The sequence below is a fragment of the Eucalyptus grandis genome, chromosome 6 (genome assembly GCF_016545825.1).
Source record: "Eucalyptus grandis isolate ANBG69807.140 chromosome 6, ASM1654582v1, whole genome shotgun sequence".
NCBI lineage: Eukaryota > Viridiplantae > Streptophyta > Magnoliopsida > Myrtales > Myrtaceae > Eucalyptus > Eucalyptus grandis.
The window spans coordinates 9,286,203-9,308,358 of record NC_052617.1 but is presented as its reverse complement, the minus strand read 5'-3'; the positions used below and the strand labels follow the sequence as shown (position 1 = coordinate 9,308,358).

Genomic DNA, 22,156 nt, shown 5'->3' with positions numbered 1-22,156 from the left:
TACCCTGATTCATTACCACCAACGATGTATTCCCCATTTCAAATCAGGAAACTAATAAGCTTATGTTTTTTGCATCCATATTAAAGGTCATTTTGTTTTATATAATTCAATCGTAATTAAGTTCATTTATCTTAAGTTTTGCGATAAACATCACGCGTAAATTCAAAAAGATTTTATGATCGAAGGTTATATTCACGGCCACTTGATATCAACAGTCGCCATGCTGTCAAGATATAACCCTCGAAAATGCATTTTCAAAAAACCCTTATCTCCCTTTTTTTGTTAAAAAGAAAAAGAAAAAAAACCTTTCATCAAATGATGAGTTTGTTCAAACGATCACGTTACATTCCACGGCCACTTGATTTGATTCGTCGGGAGTGGCGTCCGCGTGGCTGGAACGGCTTCGAGAAGACGCCCCGCCGAACGACGCCGTAACGACGGGCTGCCCCACCGCCCGCGCGGGCGATGACGTCGTAAGCGCGTAGATAAGCATAAGAGAGAGAGAGAGAGACGCGGAAATTACACATTTTTTCTTTTCGTTTGGTAGGGAAGTTAAAATAATAATTATCAGGACGAACCCCGAAAGGAAGAGAGAGAGAAAGAAACGGAAATAAATGACGAAAAAAGAGGAAAGAAAAATAAAAAGAGAAAAAGAAGGAAAGGAAATTAAAAAGATAAGAGAGAGAGAGAGAGGGAGAGAGGAGCAGGCGTCTGGAATCTTCACCGCGAGGGACCAGGTATCCCGAAAACCGCCTTTGTGTGGAGGTGCTTTGCCTTGCTTTTTAGCCCAGCCTTCTCCCCCCTCCCCTTCCTGTCCTCCATTCCAATCTTCCCTTCCCATCGCACCTCTCCAAAGATTCCACCTTTCGTCTCTCTCTCTCGAAGCCCAAACCCTCTCGATCTATATTGCCCTCCTCTCCTCCGTTCATCCCTCGCAAAACCAGACCCCCCGATCAGCCCCCGAAAGAAGGTAAGCGTCTCCTTCGTTCGAGGTGATTTCGTTTGGTGTTTTTTGGAGGAAAAGGGGAGCCCTTAGATCGGTAGATCTGGATCTGCTTGGTGGGCTGTTTCGATCGTGGGTTTTCGGGATCGGGTCTTGAGAATCGCTCTTGATTTGGCGTGTGTGTGTGTGGGTGGTTTGGCAGGTCGGACAAGCAAGATGGCGGAAGAGCACCGGTGCCAGGCCCCGCGCCTCTGCGCGAACAACTGCGGCTTCTTCGGCAGCCCCGCGACGCAGGATTTCTGCTCCAAGTGCTACCGCGACCTCCAGCTCAAGGAGCAGCAGTCCTCCAACGCCAAGCTCGCTTTCAACCAGACCCTGTCCTCCTCCTCCTCCTCGCCGTCCTCCTCCTCCTCCTCCTCCTCCTCCTCCTCGATCGTCGAGCCGCCGGCCGCGGCCGTCGACTGTAAGGTCGCGGCCGTGGCCCTCGAGGCGAAGCCGGAGGGGGCCGTGGCGGCGGGGCGGCGCGCCGATGCCGGCGGTGTCGAACCGGTGCTCGACGTGCAGGAGGCGCGTGGGGCTCACGGGGTTCAAGTGCAGGTGCGGGATGACCTTCTGCGGGTCGCACCGGTACCCGGAGAAGCACGACTGCGGGTTCGATTACAAGGGCCTGGGGAGGGAGCAGATCTCCAAGGCCAACCCGATCGTGAAGGCCGAGAAGCTGGACAAGATATGATTGGGAACAACCTTCTTTTCATCGAATTATATTTGTCGTCCAAGTTTAAAAACTTGAATTGCATCTGTGTGATTTGGAATTTGGGGATTCAGTTGTCGTCGGGGAGGGGGCTCCGGCGGCCGCGGCGGCGGTCGGCTCTAGGGTCGGGCGGTGGTCGTCGGCCGGCGCCTGGTTGGTGGGGTAGGGTGGGAGTGGGGTCCGGTCGGTGGAAAGTCTGGAGACGTGTTGGTACGGTGGTGCATGTAAATTCCATGATACTCTAGTAAATTCCTTGTCATTTACTCTTTCGATTAACGCGACAATTATTAGAGGTGGTTGGCGGAAAATACGAAGGATTATTTGTCCCGTCCCGCTCCGCCGGGGGACAAGGTATTAAAAAAAATCCGAAATTGGCCGAAACGATGAGCAAATTGGTTGTTTAACAAGAACTACAGCGCTCGAAAATTTCAGACTTTTCGCCCTATTTTAGTGTTTTTCTTCAATCGCGGTCCCTAGCGAAATTCTGCGTTTGAACAATTGGGAAATAGTAGGTGCGGGAAATATAATGAAATCTTAAGGACGAGGGGGCGTGGATAAGCATGAATTGGTAGACTAATCGACCTCGTGCGAGACGTGGCCCGGGTCGGAAGCTTTTGAAATACGTATTTTAATTGGGCTTGTCTGCGTATTTTAATTGGGCTCTGAGATGCGTATTTTAATTGGGTAGTTTAAAGTGGGCGGAGATGGGAAGATGAAATGGGTTTGTTAACATCAGCGGATGACGTGAGGCATAGGTGTTGATACAACGTGGGTCGTTTGCTAGTCGTGTTAATTGGGATGAAAATGATTTTTGCTGATGCGTTATTACTCAGGGAGCTAGGAAAAATCATTTGATATCGTGCTTCGGCAATTTTGAAGGATTCTAGGGGGGGTAATCATAAAGTTGAAGATCCCTTTCCGGTTTAGGCTTAGCGAGTGAAATCGCAAACCGATGGCCAGAAAGTATAACGGAGGCAACACCATCGACAGCTTTCTTAGTTGACGAGACGATTATTACCAATATCGATGATGTGGCCTAGTCTATCTATGGTATTACCTATAGTTAGGTTGGTGGGATAACTCCTGTCTCATTCGATATCTTGGCAACATAACATCCGAATTATGTTCAAATAATGTTGGTACAAGAAAATCTCACCGGTGGGATGGAACTCAATTCGGATATATCAGAATTCTAAATAACCAAGATTTATATTACCTCGCCTTCTTCAGTGATAGCAACACTTGCTATTGCAAAAGAACCATCATCGCGACAGCTAATCACCATCGATTCCTCTCATCGTGCAAGGATCACTGCCTTGCGGCTGTTCAAGGTCGTATTCCCCGACTGGAGCTTCCCGGCCGACATCTCCACCTTTGCCAAGTCGGCACTTTCCACTTGGTCCTCGATGATAGCAACACTTCTATTGCAAAATGACCTTTCACCTTCTTCTACTTCTTAGGGCCCGTATCGAACCAAACTCTACCATCGGGCTTTTCCATTTGGACTTGCTTAGCTTGAGTCGGCCTGTAAGCCGAGTCAGTTTTAAAATGTCACGTCATATTAAGGGTAATAACCAGTTTAAAATAAAAGGCTTTGACGTTGGATATCACATGTTAATTTGCTCGATAGAGTTGAAAAAAAATAGAAAAAGATAATGTTTTTGCTGGAATTTGCGTCGGCGGCAAAATATTTTGCACCAAAAGTTATTCTTCGGTCTTTGTTAAAGGTGATAGGTTTTATGGTGACTCCAAATAGAAATATTATAGATAGAAATATTACAGGTACATATGCTTTTTTAGTATTTAACCAACATTAAACAAGATAAAGATACTCCTTACCCCAAAAAAAAAAAAAAAAAAGATAAAGATACAATGTTGAAATTTAATGGACGACTAAGCACCCGAAAACAATAGCAAAGATACATGGCAAGATTTGATAGACGACAGTAAATATGAAAACTACAACTATATTACAATACAAGAACTGAAAGATAATTAAAAGATAACATGTTTCGTTTGTTTGTTGCAAGGGCTTCTACAATATAAAAACACTAGAACTTATAACCATAAGCACAGTTTTAGCCATGCTTTCACATATTCAGAGTTTTTGGTTCTATAACTTCACATCACCATGACTTCTCATATTCAGGTGAAAACTAAATTCACATGAATAACTTCCTCGTCCTATATGTCAATTTCAATGTCGATGACTTCATCCCAGATAAGTGATATTTAATGTTGATAACTTCCTCATTATTGATACTCTTCAAGTTGTCGACACTCATCCAAAAGAGCTTAAATTTCTAAAAATTTCGCTAATAGTTAAGTTGTTAACTATTCTTGTCATTGATGACTTCTGCTATTTATCAAACTCTGCTCTCATTGACTAAATCTATTTCTTGTCCATAATAACCAAAAGTTTCATTTTTTGTGTAAACAAATGCCTCATCTCAAAAGAAATGAATCATTCATCGATTATTCAATTCATTCAATTCTTTTAAGTTAAATAACTAAAAGTCATCATGTGCCCCCTTGTCATTGACAAATTTGATTTTTCCTTGCCAAATTTTATCTTGGTCAAATTCATCACACATTTTTTTTTCATACAAGGCATGTCCTATGTAAGGTCTTCATGTGACTCGCTAACTCTGTCCTTGAATAGTTGCTCATACTTAGGCGCTCTTGTTGCAAATTGGAATAAATCAGCAAAACTTCAACCTTTGAATTTTTCTCTAAGATTAAGTTTTTATTTATGGAAAGGCAAATTTGTGAATTCCTTCTCTAAGAGAGAAGTAAGACATTTATTCCTGGCCCTCTTGAATTGACTAGAAAACTGATCGACTAACTCATTATCATATTGATAGATTCTAGCTAAATCAGCAATTGATACCTCATGTAGCATTCTATAAAATTAAAAATGACATTGCCTTTCCATCTCGACCCAAGTGTGGATTGAATTAAGAGATAAATTTGTATATTAAGTAAAAAGAAATTCATTTGTTCATACTTCTCCACATTGTGCAATAAATGGTCCAATGTGTTCAATAGTCGATTGGTCATCTTCGCTAGTGAAAACAACAAAGTTAGAAGTTTTGAATTCTCTTGGGTAAGGCATAATGTCAACCCAATCCAAATCTAACTTTTTATATACTAGCTTGACCATTCCTCTGTTGGCACCTAATTGTTGTTATACAAGTTCAACTTGATCAAGATATGCAAGTTGATAAACTTGCCTTTTATACGCCTTAAGCTGAGGGTGCATCGGTTGATAGACTTGACCTTTTTGCCCCTGGGTTCAGGGTATATAGGATTTCCAAGCATTCGTAAAATCCTTACTAGTGGTGGGATCATGTGGCTTATATTATTTCCATCATTCGGTTGACTAAGAGTTGAAGGAACATATTGGAAGCCATTATGTTTGATTGAATCAGTATGGATTGATTGAATGTTGCATGTTTGGAGATGACATTATTGATCACATTGACAACCGTCAAACATATTGGAAGCCATTATGTTTGATTGAATCGGTAAGGATTGATTGAATGTTGCATGCTTGGAGATGACATCATTGATCACATTGACAACCATTGACTTGATCATAGTAGAGATGTGTCTTTATAACTCTAATACAAAAATTGAAAACTAACATTATTTGTTTATTTGTTGCGGTTTGGGGCATCTATATTACACAAACTCTAGAATTTATAGTCTTCACGTAATTTCCTATAAGCAGTTCTTGAACAATTTTAGCTACCTATTCACTTCTTTGGAGTTTTCGGTTCCAAATTTTACATCGCTATGTCTTCTCATTTCTAAGTAGTTATTGTGACCGACTTCCTCAATCTATACTTCAATGTCGATGTAGATGACTTCATTCTAGCTAACTAATGTTTGCTATTGATAATTAATTTAGTTGTTGATACTCTTCAAATAGCTTAAATATCTGAAAATATCGCTACCCATCAAGTTGTCGATTGTTTTTTTCATCAATGATTTTCACTATTCACCAAACTTTGCAATCATCTGCTGAGTTTATCTCTCGTCTTTAGAACAAAAAAAAAAAAAAAACTGAGTTTATCTCTTGTCCATAATAACCAAAAGTTGATCATTTTTTGTGTAAACACTTAATATTCTGTATGGATAGATATAATTATTATTATCACCTCCTTTGACTAGTATTAACTAAATAAGTTGGTTAGAATGATGATAGGTAATGCGCATGCAAATCAATCATTGATGCTTTTTTTTCTCAATTGAATTGTAAAAGTAAAATTAAAAATACGAAACTAATTCTTAATAGCTGCTTTTACATCCTATCTCGAAAGGAAAATTTACTCAATTAGCTTGAAATATATTGTACAATTTATTAATCCAATCATGGATTTTTCAATTTGGCCAATGAAATTTTAAATCTTTATGGGAGAGTTCTTCCGATCGATTGATATTGGAAATTGCTAACACAACAATTTACAAGTTATCCATGTCAATGTGCCACGTGGGAGAACCAATGATAATTAGATATCACGTCAGCTATATTAAGTTTTTTTTTTTTTTTTAATGTAGCCTAACTCAACATAGCCGAGTTGACATAACAAATTGAAGAGCCAAGCACAAATGATTTTTTTTTTTTTTTCTCATTCCTTTTACTTTTCTCCGGAAGCAACCAGAGAAATTGATTTGACAAGTTTTTTTATTGGAAAATTTTACAAAATTGACAAATTATTACAAAGGAGTTGTAAGTTGCACTCAACGTGATCTGTGATTCATCTTTGAAAATGAATAGTTTGATTTGACAATAAAGTGGGTTCCCTATATTCTGACAATGACGTTGTACTGATCTTTCATAATAAATCGCCTGCCATTTTACAGTGGGCACTTTCGACAAGCCATATATTAATCCTAAAATGTCGTAAGCAAGGGTGTCAGCCGAAAAGGTGTGTTTTTCATTAGGCTTCCTTTCAGAAATTTGGATAAACCTTCCCTAGATTCCATCACCCTTCTGCTCCAAAATTTGGAAAATTTCTAAGATTTAAATTAGGGAGAATCAAGGGACTAGTTTTTAAATAGAAAAACATGGATTAATATTAGTTTATAGCTAGAAATTCAGATAATATTCGCTATGCTTGTGCTTTTTATTAATTTATCATTTTATTTTCCCATAAAAAACAAATTATATGGCTAGATTTCCAATTCAGAGACTGAGTTTAGTATGAGTGAAAGATTTATTACGAATATTCAAAATTTCTTGAATAGTGATTCTTAAATCATAAACAAATAGAGGAAGTGACGCTAATTAGCACGAGTAAAAGATTGACTACGAATATTCAAAATTTTAATGTAACAACCACATTTTTTTTTTTCTTTTTTGGTCTGATGTAACATCCCATTGTCGTGTGAAATGCTTTTCACGGGAATAATAATTTGCTCTAGTTTTCGTCAAAACACGATAACTTCATGTCTCTAGGAAAGATATTATATTGGTTAGAAAACTGTTTTTTTGGAACTATAGGGTTCATTGCCGGCTATGAAAGCCAATTATATCTCATTGCTTTATCCGTTGACAATAGTGGTATCTAAAAAACAAAGGGAAAATTCGAATTTTTGTTTTTCAGAATTTTTAGAAATCATAAATACTTCAAATTGGCGTAATATAGTTCTAAAGCTCCATGCTATATGCAATATCGTTCATATGGTCTCTACTTGTTTAATTGTTGATGCCACAACACGCAGCGAAGAAATGATCAAATGATCATAAACATAGTCTTGCAAGTGAATATTACACGATTCATGATTGCAAAGGGTGTTTCCACCGTAGTATCTCGAGGCTTACCTATGGTTTTCTTGTAAATTTCTCCGTCTCTATACTTAGGTAATTTCAACTCGATCAAATTAATCTTGTTTGACTTTACAAAAACGATGAGTCATAACTTTCGAGTGATGATAAAACCAATGCTCAGCACTATCAAATGTACAAAGCCTAACAAAGAAAACGGGGAGTTTGGACAAGTGATGAAGAACCCTCAAAATCTGTAATTTGAATAACCACTAATACAATCAATATCGTCTGTCCTTATTCAACATTTAAAATAGGTGATCTTGTGATGAGATGGGCATGAGTAATTAAGCTAACTATTTAATTTCAATATCTAGCATGGACGTGATACAATTTGTTTCTTTTTAGCTGTCCTTTTTTGAATTTACCGCGAAACTTTGGGAAGCCGGACAAAGAGAAAATTATTGGAAGTCAATTCCTTTCGGTGGTTTAATTAGTAAATTTAATACTTCTTACGACAATTCAACAATGACATTAACAATTTTTTGACCCGACTCACTGGGAGAATAATTCTTTTAAATTACGATGAAGGTAACAAATTAAAATAAAAATCGACGTATAGAATAAAGGAGCTAGGTCTTCTGATCAAAGGGATAGGTCCAAAATATTATTCAAAGATTCCAAAGTGGACTCGAATGCAAGGTATTACTCCACGTCTTGCGAAGGAATCATCATCCTCTCTGATTTGTTTACTTTTTTTATTATGAAATTTAGTATTACAAATTAAAGCGGTCTGGCGAAGTAAAGGTCGCCCTCGAAATAATCGACCCAAATAAATTAATTAGACATGTGGTCACCGTCCCTAGATGGGCACGAGGTTACTTGCTTTTCAATTTTATTATTTTATTTCGGCTCCTGAATTGATTATCCGTGGGTTAAATAATTCAGCTTCTCCCGTAACTCCGCCCAGTTTAGGCGACTGACAGACTGTATTTGGATGGGAGTGAAAAATAATGCGCTGGGATACCAAATGATTAAACTCGTTTTGTAGGTCCATGGCAAAAAGAAAAAAGAGAAAAAGAGTGTTGCTTATATGTCTCAATCGATGATTCGCCTTAATTGATATCGCGGAAGTTAGTAAGAACCTTTCAAGAAACTTACTTATTTATTTATTTATTTATTATTGGGAGAAAGCATAAGATAACACTAAGAAAACCCACTAAAAAGGGGTCAATCCAATCTATGGGTTGTATGGTGATAGTTTAAAACAAAACCCGTGGTCCCAAAAAAATTAATTTAAGAACAAAGCAAAGGTTATTGAGTCTGAAATCACGATGTCCTTGGAGTTTTTGAAAAATACAAATTAGAGAACAATAGAGACCAATTTAAAATTTATAAACTTATACCATATTTTACATACAATCCTGAGATTTAAGTAGATCAAAGAGTATTTTATGAAGAAGGTCTTATTGAAAAATATAGTTGATTTCAATGCTCAATCTCACAATGATTGAAAATTTTTAAATCAATTATTCCTTTTTATTTATGTGAAAATTGAAAAGAAAAATAAAATAAAAACTCGGTTCTTGTTGATTGTGATCACTAACGATGAGAGACAAAACTTCACACGATGAGTTTTACTTATTAACCATTACTAATTTATCTTGTCTTCTTTCAATGACAACCATACTTCATAATAATTGGCTAGGGTAAATTAGAATACCACACTCTAAAGCTTTGCAATAAATTTTAAAGTAAATTATAGATGCTCAAAAGTTAGATCCGGATCATATTCTTTTTTATTAGTCTAAACTTCTCTATCATCTTTGACATTGGAAATAAGTTATGGGTCATTCACATACCTTGTACAACCTCCAATAATCGTGCCATACAAATTCTGAATCAGCAAACTTATTAACTATTCCACTCAATCATAAGCAACTCATATCCATCTTAATCAAAGCTATTACCATGCCTTTTCTTAATCAAACACAAGACGTCATGCTTTTTGAGTGATTCAATCGCCTCGCCAATGCGAATCTTTTACCCCCACCCAGGGCGGATCCCGCCCCAGATTTCACCCGACCCTGTATCTGCCTTGCTCCTAAAAAAAAAAGAGAACCCGACCCGGTCACGTCTCTAATTAGGCGGCTGAAAGGCGAATCGATTCAAAAATTTCCACGGGGGCCAAACAAAGCCTTGCCCGATTCGGGGAGACTTCGCCCAATCAAAATAACTAACTTACCCGCCCGACCATTTTCTTCAACGCCGAAACTCGTCTCGAGCCGATCTCCTCGATTCGTTCGGACAAAAAAGGGTCAACGTCGTTCATGCCGCGTCGCCAACTCGCTCCCACGCCCGCACGCCCGCCCGCCCGCCCGCTCGCACAAAAGATTCACGCGACATTCCTCCCCACAAATTCATCACCCTCACTCCCCCAATCCCTGCCTCCACCAGTCCCCCGCCGATCCTCCGTCGCCGTCCTCCCTCCCTTCCTCCAAAATTCCTTCGATTAGGGTTCATCTCCTCTCTTTAAATTTCCCCATTTCGCTCTCCTCCGCTCCGCATTCCGTCCCTGCTTCCTTTTCCCCTTTACTTTCCTTCCACTTCCCAGCTCATCCCTCCCTCTCGCATGGATCTGATACCCCAATGTGCCAGCTCAACCGCGCCGCTTCTCCTCCTCCTCCTCCTCCTCCGCCGCCATCTATAGCGGCGGCGGCCCCTCGCCGGTCTAAGCCCGCCCCGCCCGCTCCGATGAAGCGGCCGGCGCGCCCCCTTTTCAGCATTCTGCTCCTCGCTCTGCTCGCCGTCGCCCTCACCTGCCGCACCGCCCTGCTGCGCCGCGGCGGCGGCGTCATCGGCGGCGGAGGCGTCGGCGCTGGCGGAGTCGTCGGCGGGCCTTTCGAGCTGGAGGGCGCGGCCCAGTCGGTGATGCGGGGAGCGCCGCTGCCGGACCTCAACTCGTCCATGCTTCGGTACGCCGAGATCGACGCCTCGGAGGAGTGGCTCAAGAAGGAGACCGAGCAGCTCCTGGAAGGCGACCTCGCGAGCAGCGGCCGATTCCGGACCTACGGCACTTGGCGGAGGTTCAACCACCACGACCCCAAGGCGAGAAACTCCCGGGGCATGCCGCGACGCTCCGCTCGCCGATGTTCTACCGGTACTGGCTCGATTTCAGGAGGAATCTGCGGGATTGGGCGCGGAGCAAGCGGTTTCAGCCCGATGTGATGGACGATCTGGTTCGGCTGGTGAAGCATCCGCTCGATAGGCACGCCGGCCTGCCGGCCTCGGACCGCCGGTACGCCTCCTGCGCGGTGGTGGGCAACAGCGGGATCCTGCTGCAGAGCGGCCATGGCGAGTTGATCGACAGCCACGAGGCGGTGATACGGCTGAACAACGCGAGGATCGAGAACTTCGGGCGCGACGTCGGGTCGAAGACCACCATCTCCTTCGTGAACAGCAACATCCTCCACTTCTGCGCGCGGCGGGAGGGCTGCTTCTGCCACCCCTACGGCCCCTCCGTCCCGATGGCGATGTACATTTGCCAGCCGGCGCACTTCCTCGACTACATCATGTGCAACGCCTCCCACAAGGCCCCGCTGATCGTGACCGACCCGCGGTTCGACGTGCTGTGCGCCCGCATAGTGAAGTCCTACTCGCTGCGGCGGTTCGTGGCGGAGACGGGGCGGCCGCTGGAGGCCTGGGACGCCGCCCACGACGCCGCCAACTTCCACTACTCCTCGGGGATGCAGGCAGTGATGCTGGCAGCGGGGATATGCGACCGGGTCAGCCTCTTCGGGTTCGGGAAGTCGGCCGCCGCGAAGCACCATTACTACACGAACCAGAAGAGCGAGCTGGGTCTGCACCATTACGAGGCGGAGTACGATCTGTACCGGGACTTGGCGCAGCAGCCGCGGGCGATCCCGTTCGTTTCAGCTAAGTTCAGGTTCCCTCCCGTGGCTATTTATCGATGAAGTTGGTCGATTTTTCTTCTCTTTCTTTTCTTTTCGGATCTTGGGATCGATTTTGTTCCACCCTTCGATTCGTCACACGATTGGTATAGTTTGCTCATGTTACAAAAACTGTAATTTTCCCACCGGCTTGTCCAAAAAGAAATGTTCCTGCAAATTCCACCTACAGTCGCATCGTTTTTGATTCTTGCTCGTCTGTCGGCACTGGTAGAGATACCGGAGAGACTAGGAATGGCATTCGAGAGAGTAGAATCGGACGGATCGTGACGAAGGTCTTTCTCCTCCTGTCCCGATCCGATCCGGCTCTTTCTTTCATCACTTAGCCGAGTTCCTAGCTACGAAATGTGAAGCGGAACACATGGGTCGTTGAATAATATGGACCCCACACATAAGGCTCGCATGATCCAACGATTGAGATAGAGCGAATTCATATGAATCGAATGTCCGTTGACAGGACGTTTACATGAATTGAGTTGGGGGATGATTGCCTCTTGCCATTTCTGTACATGACGGGACGAAGCAGACAGTGGGCTTCCTGTCGCTAACGGTTATAGTTGGGCCCTCAAGGCCATCATGGCATTGATTTGGTCCCCGCAAGTTTCCCATTAGGGCTTAGTGGGTCCAATGGGCCGTGACGTTCATTAGCATTTTCCCGTTAAGTTCTTAAGAACAACAGGAGAACGTGACGGTTTTGTTTTCTTTTAGAGCCTCTTCTTCAAAGTCCCTCGGACAGTATCCTCCTGTTTACGAATTTGGTACTTGATTTCACTTTTTGAAGAGTATTAGGACTTGATTAAAAGTTTCGGAACTTTTATTGCACATTCACAACGGGCTTACGGAGTTTTGGTGCATTTCTTCCGATAAAGAGAGGCTATATTTTTCATCTACTTAAAAAGTTGCGGTGTGCAAACTTGCGACAACCCCACTCTTCACTTTTAAGCATTGCAAATGTAAGTGAAAGTTCAAGGTGGGCACAAGTCTGTGAAAAAGGGGATAAGTGTTGATTTAGAGTCATAGATTTTAGCTATTGGTTAATTAAGGTCTTGAAATATCCCATGTTGCTTGATTATGGTATTTATATACTTTTTAGATACACGTTTCATTTATCCTTTTTAGCTTGGGCTATCGATTGGGTACATAATATCCTAAAAAGAGCTCCAATTAGGCCTCAAGCTCCTTGTCGGAGGAATTCAACTGTTGGAGACAACATGCGACAAATGCCCAAAATTCATTCCATTGATGATGAGCTCGAGATTTGATTCTCGATTGTGATTTTTCTTTTTAAGATCTTAACTCCTCAATCGACCAAAGTAAAACCTTCGATCCCCAATTGACTTATGGCCCGTTTTAGGACTTTGTCCTGGCGGTAAACATCGCCCATATAAAGATCACCAGTCAAGAATGAACAAATAGCTGAAAAAGTCCTATAATAGCCGGCGGAACACGAGACCTTCGGATTGTCAGTGCATCATGCAAAGACACTACCGGATGCTAGTTACATCATTCGCTTGGAAAGGCCGGTCATCAACCGAGAGATTCGGCCGGTGATTAAACAAAGCTTTTGGGGTTAGAAAAACTCCACGCGAGCAAGATATTCACGATTCTCGATAACATAAAGAAAGAGATGCTCCTCCTATTCATTGCCATCTTCTGAAATCACCAATGTTTCGTAAACACCCAGTTGGACTTTCGGATGCGTACTTGCCTAGTTACTCCATCCGTCTCTGTTCACTGAAATCCATACCTAACTAACGTCCTCGCTTCGGTAACCGTCCCCGAGCCAACAAGACCAGCCGCCCAACGGCTGTTCAAATCCCAGGTGGTCCAATCGAAATCGAAATTCTATCCGCACGCCATTTTCGTGTTGGGCGGGGGCGCAGCAGCATCCTTTTCCGTCATTCATTTCTCGTGGCCTGCCAAAACAAGAAAGACAGAAACACACACAAAAATCATTGCAATTTGAAAAACACACACCCAAAAAAAAAAGAAAAAACAAAAAACAAAGATGGAAGAATTCCGCGTCGAAAATTATCAAATTAAATGACGCCCTCCTCCCCTTCTTCGCTCCGTAGCGCGTTCATCCTCCACCACTTTCCACACGCACTACTGCAGTGAAAAATTTCTTCCCCAAAAAAATTTCGTTTAGGGTTCGTCTCGATTCTCGATTCTCGAATCTTGCCGCAGAATCCTGAATCCCGCATCTTCTCCCTCCCCCCACCACCACGCGCGGCGGAATCCCTTCTCCCCCCCGTCGGGCGTCGCCGGTCAGCCGCCGTCGCTTTCCTGCGAATCCCCGGTCTTCTCGGATGATGCCGCGGTAGCGACGCCGCCTCGCCGCGGGCGGTCCCCCCCGGGAGGAGGAGCCGCCGCCGATGATGAAGCGGCGGGCGCGCCACCTCTTCAGCATCCTGCTGCTCGCGCTCCTCGCCGTCGCCCTCGCGTTCCGGGCCGTGCTCCGGCGCGGCTTCGTCGGCCCCTTCGAGCTCGAGCGGTACGGGCTCGCGGCGGCGCGGCGGCCCCCGGCGCCGGTTTTCAACTCCTCCTTGCTTAGGTACGCGGAGATCGACGGCGCCGATGAGAAGTTCAGGAGGGAGACCCAGCAGCTGTTGGACGGGAAGTTCCTCGGACACCCGCAGTTCAGGAGGTTCGCAGCTCGGAGGAGGTTCACCAACTTCGAGCCCAACGGGAGGATTAACATGGTTGTCCAGCTGTCGCTGGCGCCGAGGTATCAGAGGTACGTGCAGGATTTTAGGAGGAATTTGCAGGATTGGTCGAGGAAGAAGCGGTTCGAGCCTGATGTAATGAATGATTTGATTAGACTAGTGAAGCATCCGCTTGATAGGCACGGTGGTCTGGTGGTCTCGGATAGGAGGTATGCGTCTTGTGCTGTTGTTGGGAATAGTGGGATTTTGCTGCAGAGCGAGAACGGGGAGTTGATCGATAGCCACGAGGCGGTGATTAGGCTGAACAATGCCAAAATCAAGGGCTTTGAGAGAAATGTCGGGTCGAAGACCACCATTTCATTTGTAAATAGCAACATTTTGCATCTTTGTGCGCGGAGGGAACGTTGCTTTTGCCACCCTTACGGAGTGGATGTTCCGATCGTCATGTATATCTGCCAACCAGTGCATTTGCTCGATTGTACGATGTGTAACTCCTCTCACAAAGCGCCCTTGATTGTCACTGATCCGAGCTTTGATTTGTTGTGTGCACGGATCGTTAAGTACTATTCGGTGCGGCGGTTTGCAAATGAGACGGGGAAACCTTTGGAAGCATGGGATGCGTCACATGATAAGGTGTTCTTCCACTATTCCTCGGGGATGCAAGCCATAATGCTGGCTTTAGGAATTTGCGACAGAGTCAGTGTTTTTGGCTTTGGGAAGTCGGAGTCGGCCAAGCATCATTACTACACCAATCAAAAGGGCGAGCTGACTTTGCATGACTACCGAGCAGAGTATGAGCTCTATCACGATTTGGTTGAGAGGCCTCAAGCAATACCATTTATTTCAGATAAGTTCAAATTTCCTCCTGTGACTATCTATCAGTGAAATTGCACTGGTTGGTTTGTATTTGTTTTCAGTTTTCGGTCTTTGAGGAAATAGGTCAGTCTTTCAATGTGTCAAGATTGAAATAACGTGCTCATGTTGTAACTTGTAATCTTCCACGGGATATTCATGGAATTAAATGTCAGAATATGCAAATTACAAGATTGTTTAGATGTTAGCCCCGTTCCTTCTTACAAGATTGTCTTAGACGAATAAAAGTTGGTTTACTCATTTTGGTTATGTTTACCCATGGCACAGCAGCTGAATTGCCCAATTTGGAGAGTTAATCTCATGGAATTGATAAATCTCCTCAATGATGTGAAGATTCTAATTGGATCAGCAGTAGCCATGTGAAAAGTCAGGAAATTCATATGACTTAAAAAGTTTCTTTTGTTGAAGATTCTTTAATATGAAAATTGGGATTGCTTCTGTCTAAAAAGTAGTCGAGATATTCACTTGCAAATAGCGGGTGCTTCCTTCCTATTGAAGTTTTCGTGTATGCTGATCTCTGCAAAATAAACTGAGCATAAGAGGATGACTGAGACTGTCCATTCATATGACCAGAAAAATTAGATTTATAAAAACCCAACTTGTGTTTTCCAAAGTCGCCTGTCCGAGGATGTACATAAACTGTTCAGTATAAACATGATACTGTGATCTCCCCCAAAGATTTCTATGGTGCAAATATTGGGCGAAGCAACTAGTTCGTCAAAGCTAGATGCTGGGAAAAGAGAACCATCTCTTTTGAACTGTCATGATTTTTCGTTTTGATCTCTGTTCAAGAGCTTGACGATATGGACTATGTGTTGGATATTCTTCTTTCCCTGTCTTCCTAGCATCTAATGCCTTCATTTATTCCAGACTTGGTTATTCTTTATTATCTCCTCACTCTCATTTGTATATTTTATTGACATTATGGACATGACAAGATAAGTGGTGAAATAATTATCGGAACTGCGATCATATCTCATCTACAAGTTGCTGTTAAATGCCAACCGGCAGAATACTTTCTATTGCTCGCCATCTGGTAATGCATGTGTTTGTGATTGTGAAGCATAAGTTCATAACAAGGAGAAGAGAGGATTAGAGTAAATTTTGAGACTAGCAGTGAGGATCAGTTGTGTGAGGCTTCTGGTGGAAGAGCGTAATCCAGATTTTCTTTCGGGCGAGGTTTAATTTCAGCGTGTTGAGTAAGACAACTGCCCAGTGATTCCGACACGAATCACATGTTCTCACCCCATCCTCAAGATCCAAGGTTCCAATCCAATCTTCGACTTCTCCTCTTCTTTGGAAGGGATATGCTAGTTAGGCTATAGCCAGAGCCGCTTATCTGATTCCAGTGGTTTTAAGCTGTTCTGAAACGTTATTTGCTTCTCTCAGTGAGTTCCCCTGACTCATGGGTCGCTTTCGCTTCATTAAGTCTTGCCGTTCTTCTTGTTCTCTCTCTCTCTCTCTCTCTCTCTCCTTGTGGCAAGAGATTGACCTACAGTTGCGAGCTCAAGCAGGTCAATCAGCGGTTACCATTCTATTCACGTTGTTGTTGCAGCCATCGCTCCGCGGACAGGACTGAGGGTTGGCAAATGATGTGGTTGCAAAACTCCGGCTTTCCTCTTTCGAGAATGACCTGATGTTGCTTTAAAGTTCATATCACCTTGGTGGGCCTTAACAATATAAATACGCAATCCAAAGCGATCCTCCTTGGAATTCATGTACGCTCGTAAAGTGGCTGTGCAGCCTCGAACGTGTGGTTGAACGTGTGGTTGAGGAGAAATTCGTTGTGTTGACTTGGTATTCCTATTGAAACTCAATTTCCACGAAATAACATCTGGAGAAACTCAATTTCGACGAAAGAACATTTGGAGTGTCAAAATTTGACATAGAAGAATACTTAAATATTGAAAATTAGGAAAATAATATTTAAGTGGCAAAATTAGAGTAAAATGAATCAGTTGAGTGCTATCGGGGAGAAAATTCCATCAAAAGTTGACATGATAATTTTCTGGTAAGATAAGTACAAAATCACGTCATTTTGCACGTTGACGTGACTAAAAACAAGTGTAAAAATGATATCGTTTTGTTGATATGTTTAGATAATTAAATTATAAATTATTTTTTTTTTTTCAAAAAAGATAAAGAATACAAGTGGCAAGGGTGAGGGCCAACGACCCTTGGCCCAGATTTGGGCGAGGGCCTGCGAGCCCTCACCATCGGTTGGCTGGGGTCACTAACCTCTAACCAAGACCTAGTGACCCCTACTGACCCTTCCCCTATCGTCGCCGACCCTTCTTGGCGATGGTGGGGAGGCGACGACACGAACTAAGCCCTTGCCTTTTGCTCCTCCTCCTTCTCATACTTTAAAATATATATATATATATATATATATATATTATAAAAAATTTAATATAAATATGTTAATTTAATTGATATTTATATTAAAATTCAAAAAAAGACAAAACAACATCCTTTTAGTTCTTCGTTGCGGACTTAGTTCTCCAACATGTCACGTAAGTGAATTATATTATAAAAGAATTACCATGTAAAATTTTTGGCCACTTTCGATGAACTTGGTACTTAGGTGTTCTATTTTTTTAAAAAAGTGGCACTTAATCGATACTTTTTTAACTATTGGCACTTAAATCTCCCCCGTGCTAAATTTTGGCACTCCGGGTGTTTTCTTTTTTTATCCAATTTGAACCATAAAAAATAATGGGTCTTGACTTGTTGTTTTTGTTGACACTCTTTCACTCGTTCTGATTAATTTGTCTTTATGAGTGTAAGTTTTTGGTGCCGATCCGCTTTGTACAGTTTCTGGTTAAAGCTCAATAAACTATTACTTCACCAAAAAATGAAAATAAATAATGGGTCTCACCAGATTTGACAGTTTAGATTCAATTATGTATATTAATTAGGTTCATGCAATATTTGCTCCTAATCTAGGGTTACTTTGCATAATTGAATCGCAATTCAAGATACCATTCGATTTATTCCCATCATTTATACGAGCAAAGCCTTTTGATCTCTAGCGAATTCACGATTTCTCTCTAGATTTTGGACATAATCGATCAAAGGGTGTAGAAAATATGGGATTAAAGTCATATGTGGATGCAGTAACTTCAAAAGGAAAGAACTCAAAGTAATTACTGGAGAGAACAGGTAGGATGCATTGCTTAGCATGTTCCCTCTTTTGTTGGGGACAGAGAGAAGCGAGATTTGAATATCATGTGGGAGATTTTACTAGGTATTCCTCGAATCAAAATAAACATGTTCTCATCCAGAAAGAGTTTCATACCCATGATTGTCAAGAGATGCATAATTATTCAAAATAATCTCCTTCAAAATTATCTAGGCATCACGAAATGAAGGGAAATTATAAAAACAGTTATAAACCTATTATAATTTTTCCAATTCAGCCTTAAACATTTTTTTGTCAATTTAATCTTAAACCTTTTGTAATTGTATCAATTCAGTCTATTTGGCCATTTTTTATTAGCCATCAAACGTTAACGTGAACAATTTTTAATAATTTTTTTTTGAAACTTATTACTAATTTCTTTTTTCTTTTTTTTCTTCACTTCCTTTAGCGGCCGATGTCAACGTTAGCGCCAGTTGGCCAAAATTGATCGGATGGACTGAATTGACGCAATTACAAAATGTTTCAGATTGAATTGGTCTGAAAAAAATGATTTAAGATTGAATTTGAATAATTGCAATATATTTAGGACTGCTTTGGTAATTTTCCTTGAAAGAAATGCATTGTCCATAGTCATTCATTGCTATGCCCTACAGAAATTTTTCAAATCATGTGTCTGATGCCACTCACTGTCAAACCCCACCATGTGCCTCTTCAAAAGAACGATGGCATTTGCCACTTAGAGGTAGCGGGTTTGATCCGTTTAGGGATATGCGAGTTTGGTTCGCTCATCGAACGAAAGATTGCACCGAGGCACGATGACGAACGATTAAGCGCCCCCAGTGGGTGTTCTCGATTCTCATGGAACTTTTGAAAGCCCGCAACATTCTATCTAGTTAGTTCATTTTGCATTTGGAGGGGAGTTTCAACTTCTAGTTTCCTTCTGCCACTCAAAGTCGCCCCGGCCGTAATTTCACTCGAAGCTCGGGACGTTCCATCCAAAACACTGTCTCTCGACTCGAGGTCGCACGTATCTCCGGCCCATACCCAATCCGGACTCATCAAACGAGTCGACTTGGTGCTCCGTTCGCCACGGCTCGGATCTGACACGTCCAAACTTAGACAAGGATTTTCAGTCTCCCTACGGACAAGGACCTCTCTCTCTCAATCGAGCTTTTACTCTTGAAAAAACGGGCCGTACTTGACCCGCCTCATCTTTTGCGGGCTCCTCAATATGTAGAACCCTGGCCCATTCACCCTTATGTGCTCGACTTTTAGTTTGGCGTAGATTTGGATAAGGGAGACGATTAAGTTACGGCAGTGCCATCTCCACCACCAACTCTTTTTCTCGAATTCTTCGGAAAATCTGAATGAAAATTCGCCTGGGATTTGCTCCACTTCCGTACGAATAAGAAAGAAATCAAGGACAAAATTAATCCGTAACAAATCTAACTACTAAATTAAATAACAAGTACGAAAACATCCTCACTAAACAGAGATTTTTATTAAATTTATAAAATAGAAAAATTCAGAAACATTTTTTTTTTTTTGGAGACTATTGAAGATATTATCGTACATTTAGACGGGTCCTCATGTTTTTGTGCTTGACTTAAGTTGGTTTGAAAGGAACTCTTGTTTTTCTTCATTAGAGACTACGGTAGTGGATTTTTCACCGTCGTTGGATAACCACGTCGGCTTAACCGACCCCTTTCCGATCTTGTACCTTTGATGAATGTGACAAAAATCACGCCCATGATTTTGCTTGCTACTTTTCCTTTTCTAGGATTTTGAAACTTTAGTGCCAAATCCTACTTCTTTAGCCTAATTATCGTTTTTTTTTTTTTTTTTTTTTTGTGCTTGACAAAAGGTGGTTTGGAACTCTTGTTTTCTTAATTAGAGACTCCAGTAGAGGATTCTTCACCGTCGCTGGAAAACCACATTAGCTTAGTTGACCCCTTTTTCAATCTTGTGCCTTTGATGAATGTGACAAAAATCACGCCCATGCTTTTTGCTTGCTACTTTTCCTTTTCTAAGATTTTGAAACTTTAGTGCCAAATCCTACTTCTTTAGCCTAATTGTTGGAATATTCGTAAGCCTCCGTGTAAAGAATTAAACTCCCCATCCATACCCGTCTGAGGTGGTTTGCTTCTTCTCCCTGCATCGTGTATTAAAAAAAAAAAAAAAAAAAGAAGAAAAAGAAAAAAGAGAGGAAATTTCTGTACTTATGCAATGTAACACAAGTTCCATTTCTTTTGGTGTTATGATGATTCCTTCTTCACTAGCACATTCTAGGTCTCATTCTCGTCATTACCTTTATTTTCATCAACCACTTTACTTCGTATTCCATCGATCTACAACAGATTTAAAATATTGAAGGATTCAGCACCACTTATCGCCATATAAAGATCCACTTCCAGTTGCTTATCTTCTTACAAACTGAAATTTGCGGTCATGATAGCACCGTCAGAATTTATAGCTAACAACGCCGTGATGCCAGCACCATCCTGGAGAGTATTCATTGTATTCTTCCTCTTCACTTAAGGCATTAGCAAATGAACATATATACTCCATCGCCATCCTGGACTCTCATGTCGCACGAACTTTCGACAGCACATGGTTTGAGCAGCAAGATCGCTTCTCGTCTATAGATTTTAAGCACGGAATGTGGGCGCTTCATCATCAAATGATCTGGTTGCTAAAAGGGTTTTCATGTAGTTTTAAGGTGTAGAACTACATGGCGTTTCTTCCTTTTCTTTCCCAAATCTCGAGCTTTCGAATTCTCTCCCGACAAAGCATGGTGGCTGGTACTACATTAAACAATTTGCACGACCACTGTTAGTTTTCCCCGTTCGCTTTATAAGTCGGTCAATCCTCCTAATTGAGGAAGCAAAACCCATTCACTGGTTTTCACTGTTCCTCTTCCGCCTCTTAATATTTTAATACATTTTGAATCCATTCGGGATGATAGATCATGATGCCTTCCCATCTTCTTTTTGAAAAGAGCCGCTTTTGTGGGTATCATTTCACACGCACGAAGAGAGCCCACCGATTTCAACTTTCAAGAGTTCTCATTTTGCAACAGCTGCCCTAGCCCTCCATCTAAGGTTTAGGTTAATGATCTACCCTTCTAATTTTGTGATACATAACATAACTACGGAAGAGAATTCTCCTTTCTCAATCCAACATTATCGATATCACATGAGAAACGGAATAAGAGGCTCTTTGAGGATGATGCCGCAACCCGTCACATGACCAGATTGTTGGGAATGAAGGAGATGAGATGCAATCGTCGTTGGACAAATCGCTTCTCCATCAGATCTGTCGACCATCGGAGTTTGCACGACACCCCCACCCTCCCCCCCGCGGGGGGCCCGGCGTAGTAGACGGATCCGAGAATAAGAGAAGAAGAAATGCGGAAAGGTTTGCAGCTGTGAAGTGTGGACACAACTTCAGGAAAAGTTGACTCTCTTGGGCTGAATCTTTTTCCTGTTCCCCCTTTCCATCTGGTTCTCCATTTTTCCACCCACCAATTTACGCGGCACACAAAGGTAACTGCTGGGCTGATATACGTGTGCCTATGACTCCACAGAATTCCACCTTCAACTTGAGATTTATTTGACCAAACGCGTTCCCGGAACTCACGAAAAGCCAGCAAAAAGAAGTATAAAGATCTGAGGAGCAACCCCACCAACGTCCGAGCTAATGGTCTCACGTTCCTGTGGCTAGTAGACAAAGGCCTCGCGTGAAACTTATTTCAGATAACTATAACATGTCACGCGTATGAATAGGTCGGTTGTCTTTCATCCGGAAAAATTTCTTTTATCCATCAAAGATGCCAATAACTCTGGCACAAGCTTTTGATTGTCGCAAATCCTACAAACATTACTGAGTTCAATAATTGTTAACTGTCTTAAAATCCAATCTATTGTAATGATCCTCGTAAGATTTGAAGTTTGAAATGAGATTTTCATGTGGAACTGACCATGCACTCTAAATAAGGAATTAGTTATTACTCAAAAGTATTAAAGAGGATGAACAATATG

The 22,156-nt window shown here is 42.0% G+C and overlaps 3 protein-coding genes across 3 annotated transcripts; all 3 read left to right on the top strand.

Moving 5' to 3' along the window:
- The first annotated feature begins 685 nt into the window (after positions 1-685).
- Positions 686-2,002, top strand: LOC104433995 (zinc finger A20 and AN1 domain-containing stress-associated protein 3). Its single transcript, XM_010046929.3, is given in 3 exon segments — positions 686-970; positions 1,146-1,482; positions 1,484-2,002. Coding segments are annotated over 2 exon segments (516 nt in total). The 5' UTR covers positions 686-970; positions 1,146-1,159; the 3' UTR covers positions 1,677-2,002.
- Positions 2,003-9,885: 7,883 nt separating this feature from the next.
- On the top strand, positions 9,886-11,604 carry LOC104433994 (beta-1,6-galactosyltransferase GALT29A). The gene is given in 2 exon segments (XM_010046928.3): positions 9,886-10,597; positions 10,600-11,604. Coding segments are annotated over 2 exon segments (1,323 nt in total). The 5' UTR covers positions 9,886-10,116; the 3' UTR covers positions 11,442-11,604.
- Positions 11,605-13,463: 1,859 nt separating this feature from the next.
- LOC104433993 (beta-1,6-galactosyltransferase GALT29A) lies at positions 13,464-15,223 on the top strand. The gene has a single exon (XM_010046927.3). It carries the CDS (start codon positions 13,811-13,813, stop codon positions 14,984-14,986), a length of 1,176 nt encoding a protein of 391 aa, XP_010045229.2. The 5' UTR covers positions 13,464-13,810; the 3' UTR covers positions 14,987-15,223.
- Positions 15,224-22,156: the final 6,933 nt, after the last annotated feature.

Coding starts and splice junctions, on each gene's coding strand:
- LOC104433993 (XM_010046927.3), top strand. CDS start 13,811: ATGATGAAGCGGCGGGCGCGCCACCTCTTCAGCATCCTGCTGCTCGCG.